The sequence below is a fragment of the Taudactylus pleione genome, unplaced genomic scaffold (assembly GCF_031769625.1).
Source record: "Taudactylus pleione unplaced genomic scaffold, aTauple2 ptg001437l, whole genome shotgun sequence".
Lineage (NCBI taxonomy): Eukaryota > Metazoa > Chordata > Amphibia > Anura > Myobatrachidae > Taudactylus > Taudactylus pleione.
In genome coordinates, this window is record NW_028285836.1 from 2,018,752 (window position 1) to 2,041,509 (window position 22,758).

The 22,758-nt window shown below is 39.5% G+C and overlaps 1 protein-coding gene across 2 annotated transcripts in view; it reads left to right on the forward strand.

The window, feature by feature from the left end:
• The window catches only part of LOC148442616 (ankyrin repeat and SAM domain-containing protein 1A-like), a 151,414-nt gene that overhangs the window by 88,371 nt on the left and 40,285 nt on the right, over window positions 1-22,758 (forward strand). The window contains exon 4 of one of the 2 annotated variants that reach the window (XM_088463724.1): window positions 1,930-1,983. The exons of the other annotated variant lie outside the window; for it this stretch is intronic. Within the exon in view, the coding sequence (XP_088319850.1) occupies window positions 1,930-1,983 (54 nt within the window). The remainder of the gene's footprint in view (window positions 1-1,929; window positions 1,984-22,758) is intronic. 2 annotated transcript variants of the gene reach the window in all.

Consider the following 22,758-nt stretch of genomic DNA (forward strand, 5'->3'; position numbering starts at 1 on the left):
TCGTCGACATACATGCATGTCTACATATTGATTGCCAGTCTAATGACCTTGCTGACATTCTGAACCTGTCGACCCGGGAACCTTTATTCAACATACAGTCCGAAGCCATTGCCACAATTTCCGTTGCACCACACTGGCTTTCTGGTATATAAAGTGTTGAGTATTGTTCCTGTACACCCATTCTGGCTTTATATGGCTTGACCTCCACATATCATGAACTCTAGCTCTTCTGCTGGTTTTCAGAATTGTCTGTATAACTATTTCTCATTGATAATGACACTAGACCTATAGTGTTTGCTTGGGAATGCTTGAAAGCTATTAGCCAGTTTTGATGAAGTTGTGGGAATAATTACAATGAAATTGTGCATTTATATGATGGGTATTAGCTGAAATGCACTTGGGGTATTTTATGCTTCCAAAACATAGACATTGAATCTGCTTGCTACAAATAACACCCTATGATGGTTCAGTCATAGACTGAAATAGATGTTTTTATCCAAAGCAAAATCCATAAAATGTGTTGATATCTTTCAAAATAGGTTGATTTTTGTCCCCTTCGATGCTAATTTAAAGCTAAAAAAAAATAGTTTTGTAGATATTGGACTGTTCTGCATATAAAACCTGAATTGAGAATAGCATTTAGAATTGTGTTGTGATTGACTGAACGCTAATTCACTGTCCAGCCATCTCAATATGTAAATCTATGTTCAGCATGGCTAGCGGATTGATGATGAAATCTATATTAAATTAAGGGAAAAAGAAGAAAAGAACGGTAGTTTTTGGGTAAGGACATGCAGACATCCTTATCATACGTACTGTTTTTGTCATGTCTTTCTTGCAAACTGTAATAAAATTGTAAGGTTTCATAAATATCTGGTTCTAATTCATGCTGGTATGATCAGAATGAGATAATGTTTGACAAATAATGTTAAAGTAAAAGAGTTTTCCAGTAACAGATGATGTCAGCTGAGGGCCCTTACGTATGCTTTAGCCTCCTGAGACTTGATGACATCAGCTTTTGTGCCCTTGTGGTTTGTTGCAGTAGAAGGAAGGCCATAGGCAAAGGTTGCTTGGCATCTTTTATATTTGCATTTGCTATTCTATATTTTAAAACATCAAGAACCATTCTATGGTGTATTCACTCTCTCACTCTATACATGTCAATTTCTGCTTAGGTGGCAGAGCTTTAAAAAGGGGAAGGGGGTTTATTAAGTAATGGGCAGCTTGTTACTAATTGTTTTTTAGTGGCTCACACCTTTATTTTATCTATTCATATTTTCTTTCATATAGTTTGTGATGGATTCTTTATTTTTATATCACATTTAATATTCGTTTTGCAAACAGGTTGAATACTGCAAGAGTTTTGGTATACTTTCTAACAAAACACTTTTTAATCTGCTTTTTTTGTATTCAAAACTATACTACAGTAAACAATACTTTATTACTTTTGGTTTCAGACTGGGTTTGTGTTTTTGCACTTTATTGTATCCACTTTAATTGAAGTTTTCTCTTGACAATGTTTTTGTATCTTTTATGATTGCAGCATGTTATCCAGTGCTTTCGCAACTTGTGACCTCTCATCTGTTGAACTGTAACTCCCAGCATGCTCTGTCAGCCTTAGGTGTTTATTGCACTCCAGATTATTTTCTGCTTACATTTTACACTTCTTTAATCACTTTTTGCACTGCTTCTTTTATTTACTCTTAAACCCCACAAAAAAGACAAAATAGTATTTTGTGTTTTCATATACCTAGCCTAGGTCCCTGATGATGATGATGTGTTTTGATTAAAAACTTGTTTTATTTGCTTTATTTTATAATCATGGCTATTGTAGCCCACATCTCCATTTTATCACTTGTTTTATTTTCATCCTCTCCTTATTTTTTGCTTTTGTTTGTTTCCTCCATTTTTTTATTTTTTTTATTGTAGAATGGCCCAGAAGTGAAAAAGTATGGCCCCTTCCATCCTTATGTGAATGCTAAGGTGTGTACATCAGTTTCCTGCCAACCTATTGTGTGTTATGCCAGCTCCTTTTTATCATGTCACAGCCCATATTATGTTTTACTTACATAGGTGCTATATGTGTTTGTCTAACAATTTTTCCACAGAATGTCTGTAGCTTTAAAACTGCTGATGTACAGTGTCAAATATACTGTGCCATCTAATCATACAGTTGTCATGCATCTTTCCACCTATATAATGTATCAACTATGGCATGCTTTGCTAGGCGTTCCGGAAACAGAGAGCTCCTACTGTATGTTCTTTATATTGGGGTGGGAACTCCTTGGCCTGTATGAGCCTCTCTCGTAGCTTCTCACCACCCTTGAGTCTTTGAGACTGGGGTGAGAGTTGGTTACCAGAGAGTAGGAGAGGTGCAGATACGAGGCAGCTTAAAGAGGGCAAATGTATGAGCTGAGATATTCGGGACATCTAAACTTGGGTTTATGCGTGTAAACCACAGGTGGGTATGTGTGTGGTTTGGGTACGGGATGCCGGCGGTCAAAATCCCGACGCCGGCATCCTGACAGGGTTAGGATACCAACACCGGTCGGTAGGTATCCTAACCCTCCCTCCCTGCACCCTAAACCTAACCTACCCCCTAGTGTCTAACCCTAGTGCCTAACCCTAAGTCCTTACCCCACTACTTACCGTCGGGATGCCAGTACCGGGAATCGGACTTCTCAGGATTCATTCCGGCGCCGGCATTCTGAGCACCGGCATCCCGCACGCTGAGATTGAGACTACAACCCGTGTGTGCGTAATTTGTTTATATGTGTGTGTATGTATGTATGTGTGTGTGTTGTGGCAAGACCATGGTAAGTGTGCCAGCTCCTGGGTTAAATGGTTGCACTTAACATGCAGCAGCCAAGTAGTAGTACACCAGTCCAGGGCCTTGGTACAAGTGACCACGGTTAGTTTTATTAGCAGCACAAAAATAAACAAAACAAAAAATGTAAATTCTGGCCTGCCCGGCTCTAACTAAATAAAATTATTCCTTTAGTACAGCACTTTCATTCAGTAATCTGTGTCCCCCTCCAACCTGTTCCCCAGGCAGCGAGAGACCGACTACAGATACTTACACTATCTTTAGCAGCCTCTCACAGGTGGTCTGGCAATCAAGGCTGCTACCAGACAGAAGCTAAAAACCGGGGGGGGGGGGGGGGGGTGGGGAGGGGGCATATATATCTCCCCTTGGCAACCTTTACAGTGTGTTTTTGTCACATATTCCCCCCTCCTGTTTCAGCCTGTGGGGCGGAGCACCTGTAGCCCTAAGCAAACTAAAAAAAGAGGACAAAGCATCTGTGTAGGCTAATTGACCTATGCTTTATTGAAAGCTTAAAATTTTGCAATGCTATTAACCATCTAGTTAATTTCCCACTGGTCTCTTATCCACTTCAATTGAGCTTAGGGCCTGATTCAGACCCGGTCCTAAGTTGCACTCGCTCGCTGCTAAAAGGGGCCGGGTATGCAAATTCCACGATCGCACTGTGTGGCGTAAGGACGCCCTCTATGTCTTAGAGAGCGACGGCAGTGAGCGCATGCTGGTGTATAAAGATGCCCACTTTTCTCTCTTAACACACGTCATCTCCAGGAAGTGTATGAATAATCGGTAGCATCGATAGCCATCGCAGCTGCTTGCAGCCCTTGAGGTAGACCCTACCCCACCGCAAGCACTGCGATCAGTTCAGGCTAAAATACAACCAAATGATGTGTTCAATGATGCTACTTTGCTAATTATGCACACCCATTAAACTCCGTTTTGACGCTCAGACACACCTGCGTTTTCACATCCACTCTCCCGTTCACAAGCACCTTCCCCTGTCACCACCCACAAACGACGCTATCTGTCATTCAAAGTAGCGTCCAGTCTGTGTACTACAAGCGCACAATTCCCTGCCGCAGCGACTGGTTCGCGCATGCGTACTTTTACGCATGCGCAGATGTGCGATAATCGCCCCTAGCGAGCGCAACTTAGCGACCGTGTCTGAATCAGGCCCTTAATCTGTAATCAATTTAAATTTTCGCCCCAAAAGGTAGGATCTTATTGTTTCTAATGCCCACTTAATTGCCAATGCTTCTTTTTTTCAACAGTGTCATAATTTCTGTCATATATTCAATTTCCTACATAAATAAGCGGATGCTCGTCGCCATCTTTGTTTTGAGACAACACAGCCCTATCCCTACATCTGATGCATCTGTCTGGACAACAAATTAATTTTTAAAGCTAGGTGTTATCAGAACTGGTTGGGTGCACAACTCTACCTTCAGCTCCTGAAAAGCCTTTTCTGCCTCAGGTTCCACTTAACCATAACTGACTGTTTACCCTTGGTAAGGTCAGTCAAAGGGACAGCAATGGTGGCAAAATTGGGTATAAATGTAAGACCCTGTGATTCCTAAGAAAGCTCTCACCTGCTGTTTCTTTAAGGGTAATGGCCAATATTGTAATGCCTCAATTTTATTAAGTTAATGTTTTATCAAACCTCTGCATATGGTGTATACAAGGTACTTTACCTCCTCAATCCCTAAGCAACACTTTTTTGGGTTGACTGCCAATCCTGCCTTAAGAATGGAGTTCAACACTGCTTGTATCCTGGGTAAGTGAGATTGACAATCAGGACTATAGATATCTGCATCATTGAGATGAGCAGCAGCATACTTTCTATAAGGCTTTATAATATATTTATCATCCTCTGAAAGGAGCGGGTGCCCTATGTAACCCGAATGGCTAGATTGGAACAGACCCATCGGTGCAGAAAAGCTGTCTTTTCTTTTGTCTGTAAACTGCACTTGCCAGTACCCTTTGGTTAAGTTTAGAGTGGTGAAGTACAGTGCTGTCTTTCAAGTTCATCCACATGATCAATTTACAGAAATTATTGCAGAAGCGAAGCTCCCGTCAGGTTTCGGAATGGATAGAGTTTGGCACTTGACCACTCACTATGTGACTCTTCAATTATATTTAATTCCAATTTTTTTTTTTTTTATTTCTTAGACATCAATTCCAGTTAGGCTTCTGGTTTAGTGATTGTCATGTTTAATGATTTGATGTTTTACTAGGTATGTCAGAAAACAATTCTCAATTTCTTGAAATAATTCTTTAGTCTCATGCTATTGTATAGTTGAGAGAGTTTTGGCTATTGTTACTTCAGGAACCAAAGGTACTGCGGTTACTGGAGGGACCGGGGTGGCTGTCAGAGCTACTCTATCTTTCCAAGGTTTTCTAAGATTTACATGGTAGAACTTTTACTTTCTTTTCTTAGGCTGGGTACCCCTTATAATTAACCTAACCCACTCTTTCCAAGATTTCAAATGGTACTTGCCACGTGGCTAAGAAACATGCACTCTGTCCCCAGGAGCAAAGGTGTGCAATTGGGCATTACAATTGTACACCCTTTGTTGTGCCACTTGGGCCTGTACCAAGTGTTATTTCATTATCGGCACCACTGGTGCTATTGTTTTCTGCATTTGAGAAACATGCTCAACAACCATCTTCTAAGACTGTGTTTTCCCTCCCATGTGTCTCTTGCAATATCCAGCAATCCCTTTTGGTGTCTCCCATGTAGCAAATTAAAAGGCGAAAATCCTGTGGAAGATTGTGACCTCTCTAAAGGCCAGCAATAAATAGGGTAACAGATAATCCCAAACTTTCCCACCTTTATTAACCACCTTCTTTAGCATATTTTATAAAGTTTTGTTAAATCTCTCCATTAAACCATCAGTCTAAGGGTTGATACATGGAGGCTTCTTAGCTGAGTAACCTTAAACAGGCGGCACAACTCTTTTTCATGATCCTTTTTTTTTTTTTTTAAATGAGTATTTTTATTGGTTTTACAGAAAAACAAACCTAAAAAACAATAGAAAAAATAAATATGATGGACAGGGTGAAGTATGTGCAAAATTGACAATGTCATATGACATAACAGTATTATAAAGAACATAAGTAAGCAAACAGAATAGATGTACTATCCTATTGTTTGTTGTTGGATTTTATAAGTACCCGAAGGTACCATTCGGATACCCATAACATGTACCTATGAGAGAAAGTGGGAAGGGGACAATAGAAATATTCACACATATAACAAAAGAAATACTAGGAAATAAAAGATGTACCACATACATCAAAATAAAACCATACGTCCAAAACAAACCTCCCCATTATCCCCACCCTGTATGACCTAACCCCAAATAAGGCACACTTGGATCCCCAAAACAGCCCTTTCCCCAAAACTAAACAAACTACCTAACAAAGCTATTATTACCCATGAACCTTACGGCAAAGGAACAACCAGCCCAGGATAAAAAAAACCCTCTAAAGTAGTCCATAAATAATAAACAAAGCCATCTAGTCGGTTACATAATCTTAGACAAACAAAAAACAAATAAAAGGACATGCAGAATAAAGTACTGGAGCAGACTCTAAATAGCATAGTAGTGAAATATGGTAATTGCATATGTAGGATAGATCAGTAATAACAACACCACAATCGTACAACACATACATACATACATGTAGAATAATAAGAAAACAAGTAAAACAACCCATAAGGCCCTATCATTTTGTACGGAATTGTACAGGACCCATGATCACCGCATCTTCCATCACATTACAACACCAACGTAGGTATGGAAATTGGTAAATAGTGCAAGTAGAGACTGAGCAGCAGGTCAACCTTCCCGTGACTTATATTGCAGAGAGGAGAGCAGGGTGTTATGGCCTATGCTGGAGCGCAGCAGCCACAAGGGGGTACTTCCAAACTGGCGGCCGGCAAAGAGCAGAGAAGAAGCTCTGGCACATGCCCCACTAAAGAAGCAACTACATGATCAACACAGCGCTGAGCAGCAACCGCTGTAGCAGAGACCCCCACAAGGCACACCAGGGAGAGCAGAGGAAAGGGAGTAGGAGAGCCACTCACATATCCAGGACCTCGGCAACAGCGGACTAGCACCATGGAGACGCCAAGACCAGGAGCGAACACCAGAACCAAACAGCAAAGACAGGGCAGGATCCTCCAGAGCCTCTAGAGATGTTACTGACTCGGGTAAATAGAAACTGGACTCCTCAGCGGGCATCAGGATAAAAACTGAGATACAGGCTTGAGAGCGCCGAAATCAGCACCCTGTTCCCTGCCCGTCCAGGCCACGCCCCTTTTTAATGATTCTTGACATAAATGGGGGACCCAGATCAGTTAGTATTTCCTTAGGTATTCCCTCATGGTTAAAGACCTGTACTAGTTCCCTAGCATTTGTCTTTGTTGACATTGTGCAATGGTTTCTCTTCCGAATATCTGGTAGCATGATCCATTACCACCAAAATATACTGATGACTTAGTTATTCTCTCAAACGGGACCTCCATAATGGGCAATGGCACAAGCGGACTTCTATAATGTGCCCTGGGAGCATGGTACTGACATTCAGGGCAGGAAGCACAGTTGTCGGATACATCTTTATGGAACCCTGGCCATTAAATATGCTGCAAAATTCCCTCAGAGGTTTTCTCTTTCCCTAGATGTCCCGCAGTTATGTGACCATGAGCCAGGCCCAACACCGTTCTTCTACATACCTTAGGAACTATTAATTGTTCCACAATATCGTCTCCCTTTTTGGACTTTTCATACAACAAATCTTGACCTACTGCCATGTGAGGTTATGACAACCTACTATCAGGCTCTACTGCAGTGATTCCCAACCTCTGTCCTCAAGGCACACTAACAGTCCTGGTTTTGGTGATATCCAGGCTTGAGCACAGATGGTTAAATCAATTAACTGAGGTACTAATTAAGTCACCTGTGCTCCAGTATGGCTATCCTCAAAACCTGGACTGTTAGTGTGCCTTGAGGACCATGGTTGGGAACCCCTGCTCTACTGGGATCCCATCAACCATTTTTACATTCTCTCTAGCTTTTAACAGAGCAGGGTCTTTTAACTGATGTTGAAGTGAGAAAAAAATATTTTCTCCTCAGGACAGACATACAATCAACTTTTTCAACAACATTGTCTACTTCAGTAAGGGGTACATCATTCTGCGCTCTACTGCTGCTCTCGTCATTTTCTGACTCCCCAATATTGCTTAAAAAAGGGAACATTTCAGATCCGGGGAACATTCCCACTCCACTGTTTTAGTAACATTACTAGATGGGTCTGTAATAAATTGGGTTTCCCATAGCTTCCAAAAGTGGGAAAAATATATCTCTTCAATATAGAAACTACGGACTACAGTGGGATCGCACTGTTTCAGTGTTCACTTCAGCATTAATATAATATAGTATCCCCGTGTATAGAGTTTAGGCTAACAGTTTTTCTGTGACGTTTTGAGGGGTTCACCAACTCCGCTTTTACAAGAGTAACCAGGATACCAGAATCTAAAGAGCCTCTACCCATTTGCTTTCTACAGTTATTAGCCACTTGCTTGGCATGGTAGCATTTTTCTGACCACACCAGGCAGTGCTCTATCTGATCTGGTCGCAATATTTCGACCAGTCAGATAAACAGTGTGGGCGGCTGCAGAAAGAGAATCTTCCCGCAGCTGCTGCTCTGTGGGACCTTCTGGGAAAAAGTAAATTAACCTCACCCCCTAAAGTGTGTATGTATACATGTGTACATATGTATGTATGTGTGTATATATAAAAATAATATATGTTTTTTAGGGGTGAGCGGGTTTGGTTTTACTCGGATCTTTAAACTGCATTTTATTCACAGATTTAATGTTGGAAGCATTACAAAGTCCCAAGGAAGGACTGGTGGGACTTAAGGTGGTTGGATACGAATAACACCCTGGAATGAAGTTTGGGCTTCCGGAATGTTAGCCAACCTCATTAGGAAGAGTATAGATATGGCCGACATCCGTCCCTTAAAATAGGATAAGTAAAACAACCCTTAGACTAGTGGTTCTCAAACTCTGTCCTCAGGACCCCACACAGGTCATGTTTTCCAGCAGGTGCACAGGTGTAGTCACTACTCACTGACACGGTTTAAAAGATACACAGGTGGAGCTAATAATTTCACTTGTGATTTTGTGGAGACCTGGAAAACCTGCACTGTTTGGTGTCCTGAGGACCAAGTTTGAGAACCTGTGCCTTTAGACAATCCTTCCTGAAGAAAAATGCGAGAAACAAACAAATTATTGCTGCCATTTTCCTTTTCCACCCATACCAGCGTATGATTGTGTGTGTGTGTGTGTGTGTATGTATATGTGTATATGTGTATATATATATATATGTATATGTGTGTGTGTGTGTGTATATATATATATATGTGTGTGTGTGTGTGTATGTATGTGTATATATATATATATATATATATATATATATATATATATATAATACTATAATTTATAATTTTTTTTTTAATTGATATATTTCCCAATTAAACTGCACGCTGAACCAAACTTGTAACATCATGGGGTGCTCCTTTAGAGGGATATAGCCCGAGAAAAAAAAAAAAGGCACTCCCCGCACTTCATGCAAAAAGATTTGTTCTTTTATTTCAACTCTCAATCAAATTCAACGTTTCAGTCCACTAGGACCTTTATCAAGACCCAACAGAAAGAGACAGCACAGCTACCACCAAAGGACCATGCAAAACCGGAAGTGGCTTAAACTATATACATCAACCACTGAGGCAAACTCCTTATGCAGTCACACGTGCACAAGAAAAGATGAATCACCCGCACAGAAGTATTTGATTAAACCACAGATCCTTCCCTATCACACGTAATTCCAAAACCAATAGGTGATATTATTAAGGGAGGTGCCCCTGGAATAAGGCAACAGTATAAACACAGAAAGAGAAAAGATATTCCTTAATGGGGCACTCGCAGATTAAAGGATATAATGGATAGCTTTCATTAACATGGTTCTAACTAACAACAAGTAGGGAATTGGAATAGCTATATTGATATATCCAAATGTTGAAAAAAGGAGTGTACACTCACCAAGGTCTTTTCATAAAATGAATTTACATTACTCGCAAAAACATTACAGCATTGTAAGTTGACGTTTCGGCCACATCCTGGCCTTTCTCAAGACCGAGCCACCACCACAATGAAGGATAATCAAACCCCACCCGGTGTACCACGGCTCCTTAAGTACCAGAACTAAATCACATGGACCCTACGTCACACGTTAGCTATCAGGAAGTGCCATTAGTGTGCACTTCCAGGTTTGGACAGCAGTCCAAAGTATAGCTAAAGTGAAGGGGGAGACAAGTGTCTGGGCACATTATAACCAAGCCAATGATAAACCCATAGCATAGTAAAAATCAACCTGATGCAGCTATGTATTGGGCACTTCCGGTCGGCAGTAATCCAGAACCGGAAGTGACCTCAATACTAGACAAATAAATTGAAAATAATTAAAAATATGATTGTACCTACAGTGTCCCAAAAGATAAGGGGCAGCCAGAGACCCTCCACAACTGGCTACATGGACAGTCCTTTTATTAGAGGTGATGGTCCGGGCACTTCCGGTCCCCAATGAATCATAGAATTGGGTTTTTACAGCGCGCCATATAAAGTAAAAGGTGGGCACCACCTTAGTAAAAACCCCTCCAGTCTCCCTGGGGAGTTATCCATAAATCTTATTTGTGGACGATGGGACACATCCGATCTGCGATTAATGATCGCAATCTGCGTTTCCGGTTTGCAAGTCACACTGGAACTCAAACCCGGAAGTACAGCACTTCCTATGTTGTAAATGTTAAAAGTATATTTTGGATACTTGGGCATATAGGAGCCATATAATTTGTATGTGGAACATTATTATATTATAACCTGTTATAGTTTAATGTACCCATGATGGATAGGGTATAAAGGGTATGTTGGATGTTAGCGGGAGCCCCTCAGGTAATGCATAGATGTTTTGATATAGTGGATATATTATAAAAAATGATCCTGTCCGATCCAACGTATCAAGGTAACGTAATTTAAGAACCGTAAAGTAGTGCTGTGCAATTTCACAAATTACCCGTATAGAAAAACAGTGTTAGAAATAAAAATAGTGAGAATAAAAACAGTGTAGAAAACACAGACCTGAAAATACCACTTCACCAGACAACCAACTACTAAAGGGAGATAAGCATTTCCTAGACAGAAAAATTACTATTCATTATGTGCATATTGTTCCGGGGGCCATGGATTATTAGTCCCAATGTGGGTAGTTCAGACATAACAGATCATTGTAGAAAAGTTACTGTAGAAGGTTGTTGAAATGATCATATTCTTTAAGTCATCTCGGGGCTATTGTGTCCATTAGGTTGGGGGGGGGGGGGGGTATTATGTGGTATTATGGCATACAATGATGAGAAATCCATACTAGCCAATAGTTCATCATCAGGTAAACCAGTCAAGCGCTCAATACCCTGTAGATAATCGTCAGTATCACTAATGTAGCTACTGATGTTCTTCACAATAGGCTGAATGTAGAAATCAAGCAGCTGAGCCATGGGTTGCAGTACGTACCCCCGTGCTGATACGCCCTGGCGGGTCCACTAGGGTTTTGTGTACCTTGGGCATTGTATACATTATCGGGCAAACTGGATGATCAACCAACAGAAATTTGCTCAACGGCTTTATCTATCCAATTGTGGTTAAGTGCCATGATGACAACCTGATCTATCTTCTTCTTAATACTGGGCAGTAGATTAAAGGAAACCCTCATGTATGTGGATGCATCGGACAGTTGTCTGCGGATTTCTCAATCATAATCTGCCACATCCTACAGAACCACCACCTTTCCTTTGTCGGACATTCTAATGACAATGGTGTCATCCAAACGTAGCTATCTCAAAGCTTGTTTCTCACTAAGGGCCATATTCAAAATGACGTAATTTTCTCCATTTTCACTTATACCCATATTCCATTTCAAAGACTTCGCAGGTGCGAAAAGTCTTTGTAAAAAAACGGGGGTAAGTTTTCAACACTGCATAGGTAGCAAAAAAAAGTGCAGAATTGGGGTTTTGGGGTGTAGAATTAAAAATAATACCCTGCAGCCTTTGGAATGTCCCCTTAAAGAAATCTGTGTCAACATTTAAAAAAAAATAAGCTTAGGACACCCCAAAAAAAGTGGTTTAATTTGGGGGGCAGAAAAAAAAAAGGGGGACAAACTTCAAAACTAGCGAAATTGTCTCGGGGCGTCCTCAAGTATGCGACAGGTGTTTTCTAGAATGCGGGTGGTTGCGGCAGGTGGATTTTTGAAGATTTTTTTAAATTTGATGGGACTAGTTATTTAAAAAAAAAAAATAAAGCTAAATGCTATTCTTCACCACTTAATCAAAGACGCATTAATGCACCTGCTGCGGATGTTTAAAAACCTCAGTTACCTTCAGCAGGTCAAATCGGAGGTACCCTTAGTGATCCCCCATGTCAGACCATCTTTTGGGGGGTGACAGGCTGTTTTCCTCAAAAAGTGAAAGGCCTTTTCGATACCTTTCCGCCGGGTCCCGTTTTCGCCGATTCCTAATTGAATACGGGGAAAAGCGGGCACGCGCCAGAAATTTTATCCCCTGGAAAAACGGCGATGATGGCCAAAAGTCCGACCTCTGACTTTTCACCTCTAATTGAATATGGCCCTAAAGCTGAGGTCAAACCGTTAAATAACTGACATTAGCATGTTTACTGATTTGTACCTCTGAGTCAACTATTCTGAGAGAGGTTTTAATGCTCGCGTATGATTGTGGATCAAAGACACTTTTTCTACCAATCTTATAATGGTTAATAGACCAATCAAATTAATTGAATTGACAAGTAAGAACAAAGCTTAAACCCCTAGACAAAAAGGATTTCTCAGCTTTGGTTAGAGTATGTTGTGACAAGTTGAATATTAAATTCTCGGTGACCCGTCTGCCCTTTTGGCGACCTCTTAGGCTTTCCCCATGGGTTCGGTCTCTTGAACCTCTGATGACTTTGTCCCATTCTAGGTTTTTTTAATCTCTGCTTTTTGTAACATCTGTGCTATCTTTTATGTGTTACATTTTTAAATAAATTGTTTATCTTGCTTTTAACAAATCTAATGGACATTTTTTTAAGTACATCGCTCTCCCTGATATTATATGGTGGGACACCAGTGGTAGCTGATACACCTATCCCTTTCTCACTGCATTTTTAATTGGGTGACTTACCATCGGGATATAGTCAGCATCCCTGCGTGCGGGATGCTTACTGTCTAAATACCGGCGCCGAAATCCCGACAGGTCGGGATCCCGCCACCAGTATCCCTACCGTCGGCATCCCGAATGGTACGTATAGGGGTGCATGGGGAGGGTAGCGTTAGGTAGCGGGTTTAGGCATTAGGGGGAAGGTTAGGGTTAGGCATCGGGAGGGAGGGTTAGGATTATGGTGCGGGGAGGTTAGTTTTAGGCACTAGGAAGGGGGGGGGGTTAGGTTTAGGCATCGGGAGGGTTAATGTAGGGAAAACAACTTACTTTGCATTCCAATGGGTGTCGGTATTTTGGCTGTCGGAATGCCGCTGTCGTTGTTGTGAACAGTGGCATCCCGACAGCCGGGATATCATATCCAACCCCTTACCATCACCTGGGGTCAGCTGATGTCCATGTAAATAAGGGACTGTCCTATATTGTGTCAAATTTAATTTGTGTGGTAAACAACCACAAGAGGCGCTATATTTTGTATGTGTGTATGTATATATATATATATATATATATATATATATGTGTGTGTGTGTGTGTGTGTATATATATATAATATACATATATGTGTATATATATATATAATATACATATATATATATAGATATATATACAGGTTGAGTCTCCCATATCCAAATATTCCGAAATACGGAATATTCCGAAATACGGAATAATTTTTGCATGACCGAGATAATGAAACCTTTGATTTTTGATGGTTCAATGTACACAAACTTTGTCTAAGGCACAAATTATTCAAAATATTGTACAAAATTACCTTCAGGCATTCTGTATAAGGTGTATATGAAACATAAATGAATTTCATTTCTGTACACAAACTTTGCTTGAGCCATAAAATTATTGAAAATATTGTATAAAATTACCTGCAGGCTGTGTGTATAAGTTGTATATAACACATAAATGCATTCTGTGTGTATATTGGTGGTTCCATTCACAATATATTCCATTATGATATACAAATATTCCAAAATACGGAATATTCCGTTATCCAAAATGCCCCTGGTCCCAAGCATTTTGGATATGGGAGACGCAACCTATATATATATATATATATATATATGCGCGCACACACTGGTGGCCAAAATTGCGGACACATTTTGTGAATGTTTTTCACGTTTTGAAGCTTATAAAAACTGTTTCACTTCACGCAGTGCAATGATTCAATATCTCAAATGAAAGGAAATTTTATGCTGAATTCAACAAAAAATACAGGTCAATATTTGCATTACAAGGGAAGTAATGCCATACTTGCCGACATTCAGCTCCTTCCAGGAGGGAGCTGAATGCCTGCAAACAGTGGGTGGCATGGCCGGGCGTTGGGGGCGGGACCAAGGGCATAACCGCATGATTGCATCATCGTGCCCCCGCCCCCTCCTCACAATGCCAAAAATAAAGGCATTTTGAAGCAGGGGGCAGAGCCAAACAGTGGTTCATGGAGAATGACATACAGGTGCTGGGATGGCCAGGAAACAGCCCAGACCTGAACCCCATAGAACATTTGTGGTTCCGTTTGAAAAAACTGGTCCATCTGAGGCGTTCATCCAAGAAAAGACAATTAATTGAGGCTATAATTGTCTCATGGCACCAAATAATAAAGAAGAAAGATTGGCTCAATGCCACGTCGCTGTGCTGCTGTCTTGAAAAATAAAGGATACCCAACGAAATACTGATAGGACAGTAACATCATAAGTACACAGGGATTTTCCCCAAAATTGTTGTTTTCACTGCATAACTTCCCTCGTAATGCAAATATTTGACCTCTGTTTATTGTGTTGAATTCAGCATTAAATTTCCTTTCATTTGATATATGAATCATTGCACTGCGTGAAGTGTAACAGTTTTTATAAGCATTCAAAGTTGAAAAACATAAAAATATCAAAAAGTGTCCGCAATCTTGGCCACCACTGTGTGTGTGTGTGTGTGTGTGTATATGTGTGTATATGTGTGTGTGTGTATATATATATATATATATATATATATATTTTAATACAGCGAGGTACTGAAGCAGCGCTCAATCCTATATATTTCTGTATAATTGCAGTTATTTACATCAATATTTATCCACTATATTCCCGTTTTTGCGGTGGCAGCCGTATGTTCTCCAGTAGAATCAATTGTTGTATGATCCCAGACGATTATGGAAAACAAAAAGGTGAGAACAGGCGCCTATATAGTGTAGTATTATATGAAGTATGCAGCACACTCTAATTAGAAAAATGGCATGCGTACCGTAATGACCCAGAACAACAGGTATTTGTATATGAGTCTTTTCTCAGGTTTCACCAAATTAGTCCTCTTAAACACCGAAATGGTAGCCGATTAGACACTCCAAATATAGGATTTAAGGAGAGAGAAAACACTTCTCATGGTGTAGTACGTTTAAAAAAGGTTTTAATCCAAAGTACACATAACACATAAAAGTGGAGAATTACATTGATAAAATTTCAAACAAGCTTATCTGATAGTAGCTGGTCTCAGAGTTTGGGAATACACCCACAGTCCTCAACGCGTTTCGTCCTTAGTGCAAAATCAGCTGGACTTCTTCAGGAGGATTCATATAGTGATCTTAAATGCTGCCTTATATAGCTTTAAACATAATTGCTTATGTGCAAACCAGGTGTTTTCCGGTGATTGCCGCCATTTTATTCAGTATCGCGCATGCGCGGGATTAGATCAATACTCGCGAGTCTCCAGAGGGTATGGGACTTCATGTGCGAGTCGCGGTGCCTTCTTTTGTTTACCCGCGCATGCGCGGGACTAAAAGATACCTCGTGGGTCTCTAAGACACCACACGTGATCTGCGGCGCCATCTTGTGTTTACCCGCGCATGCGTGGTCCACACGGCGCCGGAGACCTGTAATTTTAATACAGTAAAAAGTTGTTTTAGCTTTAGTTACAGTCAGTGGTGCTGTTAGAACATTCAGCCCTCATGTTATTCGTTCACAGGCTGATAGTCTTACACATATTCAGCTAGAATGTTTATCAGGCATTTAGTATAATGTTATTCAAAAGGTGTCCCACCTACAGTGGCCATTTTATTGAAGTGCTTCTATAGCTTAAATGGCAGCCGCCCTTCGGTGCAGTATATAGCATAATTTAAAAGCAAATTTAAACAGAGATAATAATAAATAGATAGTAGCAGCACATATTTTATAAAACACTAGCAGCAAATTAGAATAAAGTTAATATAGACTAAAAATGAGGATGTATATAAAGGAGGATATATAAAAATATATAAATATATACAAAACAGATCAGTGCATTGGTATAAAATACGTATATATATCTTCATAAAATTAAGGTTATAAATATAACTAAAATCCACGAGATGAACAGAATGGACAATGAAAAATATAAGTATATGGTAAAAACAGGATTATAAAAATGGTGCGATCTCATATGTTTCGTTGAGACCAAACGGAGTCATTGTGTTCAAAGTGTAAATCCAATACATTTCACGTTGTGACAACTTTTTCTCTCTATCCCCGCCCCTGTCCCCAAGTGAGACACATTCTATGGCTTTATACTTCAAACCGGTGGGGTCTGCATTATGATATTTATAAAAATGTTTAGGGACGGAGTGGTTGTCAACCCTGTTTTTAATTCCTCGTACATGTTCTTGAATTCTCAATTTTACATTTCTTTTTGTTTTACCCACATATTTCAAGTGACATGGGCATTCAATTACATATATGACCCAATTGCTCATGCAGTTCATCAGGCTCTTAATTTTAAAAGAAGAGGTGTTATCATGATTGGAGAAGTAGCTGTTATTATTACCCACAAACTTACAGATATTACAATTATTGCATTTAAAGAAACCTTTTGTTTGCCTAATCCATTGTAGGGGTTTAGTTTCTAACGGTATTAAATTACTGGGGGCAAGGCAGTTTTTTAAGTTATTGGCTTTCCTGAAGGCCAATTGTGGTTTGTCCAGGAGTGTTTTACCAAGAATTTGATCAGTCTTTAGTATATTCCAATGTTTATTGAAAATTCTTCGTATCTCTTTTTCTTTGCTATTATATTGAGTGACAAATATTGGATTGTTTTTGTCTGTAGACCAAAAGATCTTCACGCTTAATGTTGGTCGCTCTTTCAGTGGCTTGGTTAACAATCTCTTCTGGGTATTCTCTTTCCCGAAACCTGTTAGAGTAAATACCCACTTGTTCTTTATAGGTTCCCATGGATGTGCAATTTCTTCGTAGACGACAGAATTGGGAAAATGGTATGTTGGTCTTCCAACTGTTTTTGTGTCCGCTCTTGAAATGTACGTAACTGTTTGTATCTACTGATTTGATGTAATTGCGACTCTTGATTCCACAGGTATCACTACTCAAAATTAAATCCAGATATTCAATTTCATGTTCGCTAAATTTGTGTGTAAAACATAGATTGTATTCATTCAATTTGATATACTCCATAAAAGACATAAAATCTGTTTCTGTGCCATCCCAGATAATTAAAATATCATCTATGTACCTGGCGTACAGAATTAAATGTTTTTTGAACAAATGGTTTCCATAGATGTATTTACGCTCCCAGCTTCCCATGTGGAGATTGGCGAAACTGGGAGCAAAAACGGTACCCATTGCTGTACCTTCAATTTGAATATAAAACCCATCTAAAAATTTAAAATAATTATGACTTAAAATGAATGTCATTAAAAGGCAAATAAAATATTTATGGTTTTGATTGATTGAAGCGTCTTCATCTAAAAATTCACGGCAGCTAGATATACCCTTAGTATGTGGAATTGACGTATATAATGATTGCACATCCACCGTTGCCCATTTGAAACAGACTTGCCATTCTACAGTATTCAATATCTGTAGGATCGACGTAGTGTCTTTTGTATAGGATTCTAAAGTACTCACATATTTATTCAAAAACTTCTCCACATACTCTGAACAGCCCGAGGTCAAGGAATCAATCCCTGAAACTATGGGGCGTCCTGGGGGATCTACTAATCTTTTATGGATCTTGGGCAAGTAGTAAAAAGTAGGGATTACTGGGTTGTTTTTTTATCAGAAATTGGTATTCGTCCTTATTAATGATATCAGTGTGGAGTGCTTCTACTAGAATTTTTCGTAGTTCCTCTATGAATATCGGAGTGGGATCTTTCTCTAATTTCCTATAGGACATTGGGTCTCCCAGAAGTCTGTGGGCTTCTTTGATGTAATCAATCCGATTAAGGATCACAAGACCACCCCCTTTATCTGCTTGTTTGAAGATAAGTTGTTCATTCTTATTTAGTTTCTTTAAAGCTTCCTTCTCAAAGTTGGTTAAATTAGAATTCTTTGGAGCTTTACTGTCAATGGAACATAAATCTCTTTTAACTAAGTCATAGAAGGTTTCTATTTGTGTGCTCCTTGACTCTAAAGGATAATACTTTGATGGAAGTTTTAATCCTGATTTTAATGCTGCTTCAAAGTTCATTAAGATACCTGTATCTTTTTTCAGGAAATGTCTTTTCAATGTAAGAATCCTGATATATTTATTCAGGTCAATAAACATTTGAAAACCATTTGCTCGTGCTGTCGGGGCAAAAGAAAACCCTTTCTTCAAAATGGAGACATCTATATTAGACAATTGGTAGTTGGATAGATTAAAAATTCCTTGTTTTTGTATACCTGGTCCCGTTAGTGGTGTTTGAGGTTTCTTCTCCTTTTTAGGTTTCTGTCTTCCTCCTCTGGTTCCTCTCCTTCTCTGTATCCTCTTTTCAGAGGGGATGCTCTTATGATCTCTTCTTTGAATAGGTATTTGCTGTAGCGATCCCGAGGGTGTGGAGATTGCACAACGGTGGATGTGCAATCATTATATACGTCAATTCCACATACTAAGGGTATATCTAGCTGCCATGAATTTTTAGATGAAGACGCTTCAAGCAATCAAAACCATAAAGATTTTATTTGCCTTTTAATGACATTCATTTTAAGTCATAATTATTTTAAATTTTTAGATGGGTTTTATATTCAAATTGAAGTTACAGCAATGGGTACCGTTTTTGCTCCCAGTTTCGCCAATCTCCACATGGGAAGCTGGGAGCGTAAATACATCTATGGAAACCATTTGTTCAAAAAACATTTACTTCTGTACGCCAGGTACATAGATGATATTTTACTTATCTGGGATGGCACAGAAACAGATTTTATGTCTTTTATGGAGTATATCAAATTGAATGAATACAATCTATGTTTTACACACAAATTTAGCGAACATGAAATTGAATATCTGGATTTAATTTTGAGTAGTGATACCTGTGGAATCAAGAGTCGCAATTACATCAAATCAGTAGATACAAACAGTTATGTACATTTCAAGAGCGGACACAAAAACAGTTGGAAGACCAACATACCATTTTCCCAATTCTGTCGTCTACGAAGAAATTGCACATCCATGGAAACCTATAAAGAACAAGTGGGTATTTACTCTAACAGGTTTCGGGAAAGAGAATACCCAGAAGAGATTGTTAACCAAGCCACTGAAAGAGCGACCAACTTTAAGCGTGAAGATCTTTTGGTCTACAGACCCAGGACTACAAACAAAAACAATCCAATATTTGTCACTCAATATAATAGCAAAGAAAAAGAGATACGAAGAATTTTCAATAAACATTGGAATATACTAAAGACTGATCAAATTCTTGGTAAAACACTCCCGGACAAACCACAACTGGCCTTCAGGAAAGCCAATAACTTAAAAAACTGCCTTGCCCCCAGTAATTTAATACCGTTAGAAACTAAACCCCTACAATGGATTAGGCAAACAAAAGGTTTCTTTAAATGCAATAATTGTAATATCTGTAAGTTTGTGGGTAATAATAACAGCTACTTCTCCAATCATGATAACACCTCTTCTTTTAAAATTAAGAGCCTGATGAACTGCATGAGCAATTGGGTCATATATGTAATTGAATGCCCATGTCACTTGAAATATGTGGGTAAAACAAAAAGAAATGTAAAATTGAGAATTCAAGAACATGTACGAGGAATTAAAAACAGGGTTGACAACCACTCCGTCCCTAAACATTTTTATAAATATCATAATGCAGACCCCACCGGTTTGAAGTATAAAGCCATAGAATGTGTCTCACTTGGGGACAGGGGCGGGGATAGAGAGAAAAAGTTGTCACAACGTGAAATGTATTGGATTTACACTTTGAACACAATGACTCCGTTTGGTCTCAACGAAACATATGAGATCGCACCATTTTTATAATCCTGTTTTTATCATATACTTATATTTTTCATTGTCCATTCTGTTCATCTCGTGGATTTTAGTTATATTTATAACCTTAATTTTATGAAGATATATATACGTATTTTATACCAATGCACTGATCTGTTTTGTATATATTTATATATTTTTATATATCCTCCTTTATATACATCCTCATTTTTAGTCTATATTAACTTTATTCTAATTTGCTGCTAGTGTTTTATAAAATATGTGCTGCTACTATCTATTTATTATTATCTCTGTTTAAATTTGCTTTTAAATTATGCTATATACTGCACCGAAGGGCGGCTGCCATTTTAGCTATAGAAGCACTTCAATAAAATGGCCACTGTAGGTGGGACACCTTTTGAATAACATTATACTAAATGCCTGATAAACATTCTAGCTGAATATGTGTAAGACTATCAGCCTGTGAACGAATAACATGAGGGCTGAATGTTCTAACAGCACCACTGACTGTAACTAAAGCTAAAACAACTTTTTACTGTATTAAAATTACAGGTCTCCGGCGCCGTGTGGACCACGCATGCGCGGGTAAACACAAGATGGCGCCGCAGATCACGCGTGGTGTCTTAGAGACCCACGAGGTATCTTTTAGTCCCGCGCATGCGCGGGTAAACAAAAGAAGGCGCCGCGACTCGCACATGAAGTCCCATACCCTCTGGAGACTCGCGAGTATTGATCTAATCCCGCGCATGCGCGATACTGAATAAAATGGCGGCAATCACCGGAAAACACCTGGTTTGCACATAAGCAATTATGTTTAAAGCTATATAAGGCAGCATTTAAGATCACTATATGAATCCTCCTGAAGAAGTCCAGCTGATTTTGCACTAAGGACGAAACGCGTTGAGGACTGTGGGTGTATTCCCAAACTCTGAGACCAGCTACTATCAGATAAGCTTGTTTGAAATTTTATCAATGTAATTCTCCACTTTTATGTGTTATGTGTACTTTGGATTAAAACCTTTTTTAAACGTACTACACCATGAGAAGTGTTTTCTCTCTCCTTAAATCCTATATTTGGAGTGTCTAATCGGCTACCATTTCGGTGTTTAAGAGGACTAATTTGGTGAAACCTGAGAAAAGACTCATATACAAATACCTGTTGTTCTGGGTCATTACGGTACGCATGCCATTTTTCTAATTAGAGTGTGCTGCATACTTCATATAATACTACACTATATAGGCGCCTGTTCTCACCTTTTTGTTTTCCATATATATATATATATATATATATATATATATATATATATGTGTGTATATAATCACACATTTAATTTGTGATCCACTTAAACACATTTGATGCATAGTAGAGTATACATTTGGTGATAGTGCATAGTTTATAGACTAAATTAGGGGGTAAAATGGAATATTTGCATATTATTTATGGTACTTTTTCCTACTTCTGCATAATACCATGAAGAGTGCATTGACTGTATTACTATTGCTTGTAATGTCTTCCTTTGTGTATTACTAACAGTATGTCCTAATATGTATAAAACAGAAATAATGAAATGAGCCAAATCCTCTGAAAGAACTTTTGCATGGCCAAGTTACATACTAATCCATTATTGGGCAATTGCTTGTGCAGCTGGATTTCCATGTTTGTTTAAACAGATGTGTCCTCATACACCTAGCCTCATTGCGCCATGCACTGTGAGGCAGCCAACAGGTCCTGTCTGATTGGTTGACTTTTATTTATGGTTTCCAGAGAAGATCTCTGTAATTTTAAGAGACTAACAAAAGGAATTTCATGTCAAGATTGCTCCACTTGCTGGACTATAATACAGTCGAGGATGCTTTTCTGGTCAGAAGCAGCCTCCTTAAACATGTTCTTGCTGAATATACAACTGCATGTGTAGTACTAACATAAAGAACTCAACAGCACTAAGGGGCTGTTTCAGCAACGTATGCTAACCCAATGATTAGCGCACATCTCCGATTGTAACTGCTCTGCGCCGGTGCAAGAATGTTGGTGATAGTTTGCTGCCGTTTCTGGGTGAAGAGGTGGTGGCAGCCATCTCCGTTTACCAAAATGGAGGCGAGTCACTGTCGTTGGGGGGAAGGGAAGAGGTCCTTCGTTGGCTGACAGAGATTTCTTGGCCTCTTTTCAGCAACTCTGATCGGCAACTTGAGTGACCACATGGTCACTCAACCTGCGGAGGACCATGCAGATGATCCGATGCTGCGTCCACGGGTGCAGCTCGGATCAGTAATTCATGCAGGAGGCAGGATGCCACCTGCTGCATTACCATATTAGTGCTAGCATATCTGACCGAGCCTGATTCACGGGGGGACTTCGGGTTAGGCACCCCCCCCCCCGACCGGGAGGGTTATCTTTAGGCTACGGAAAGGGGGGG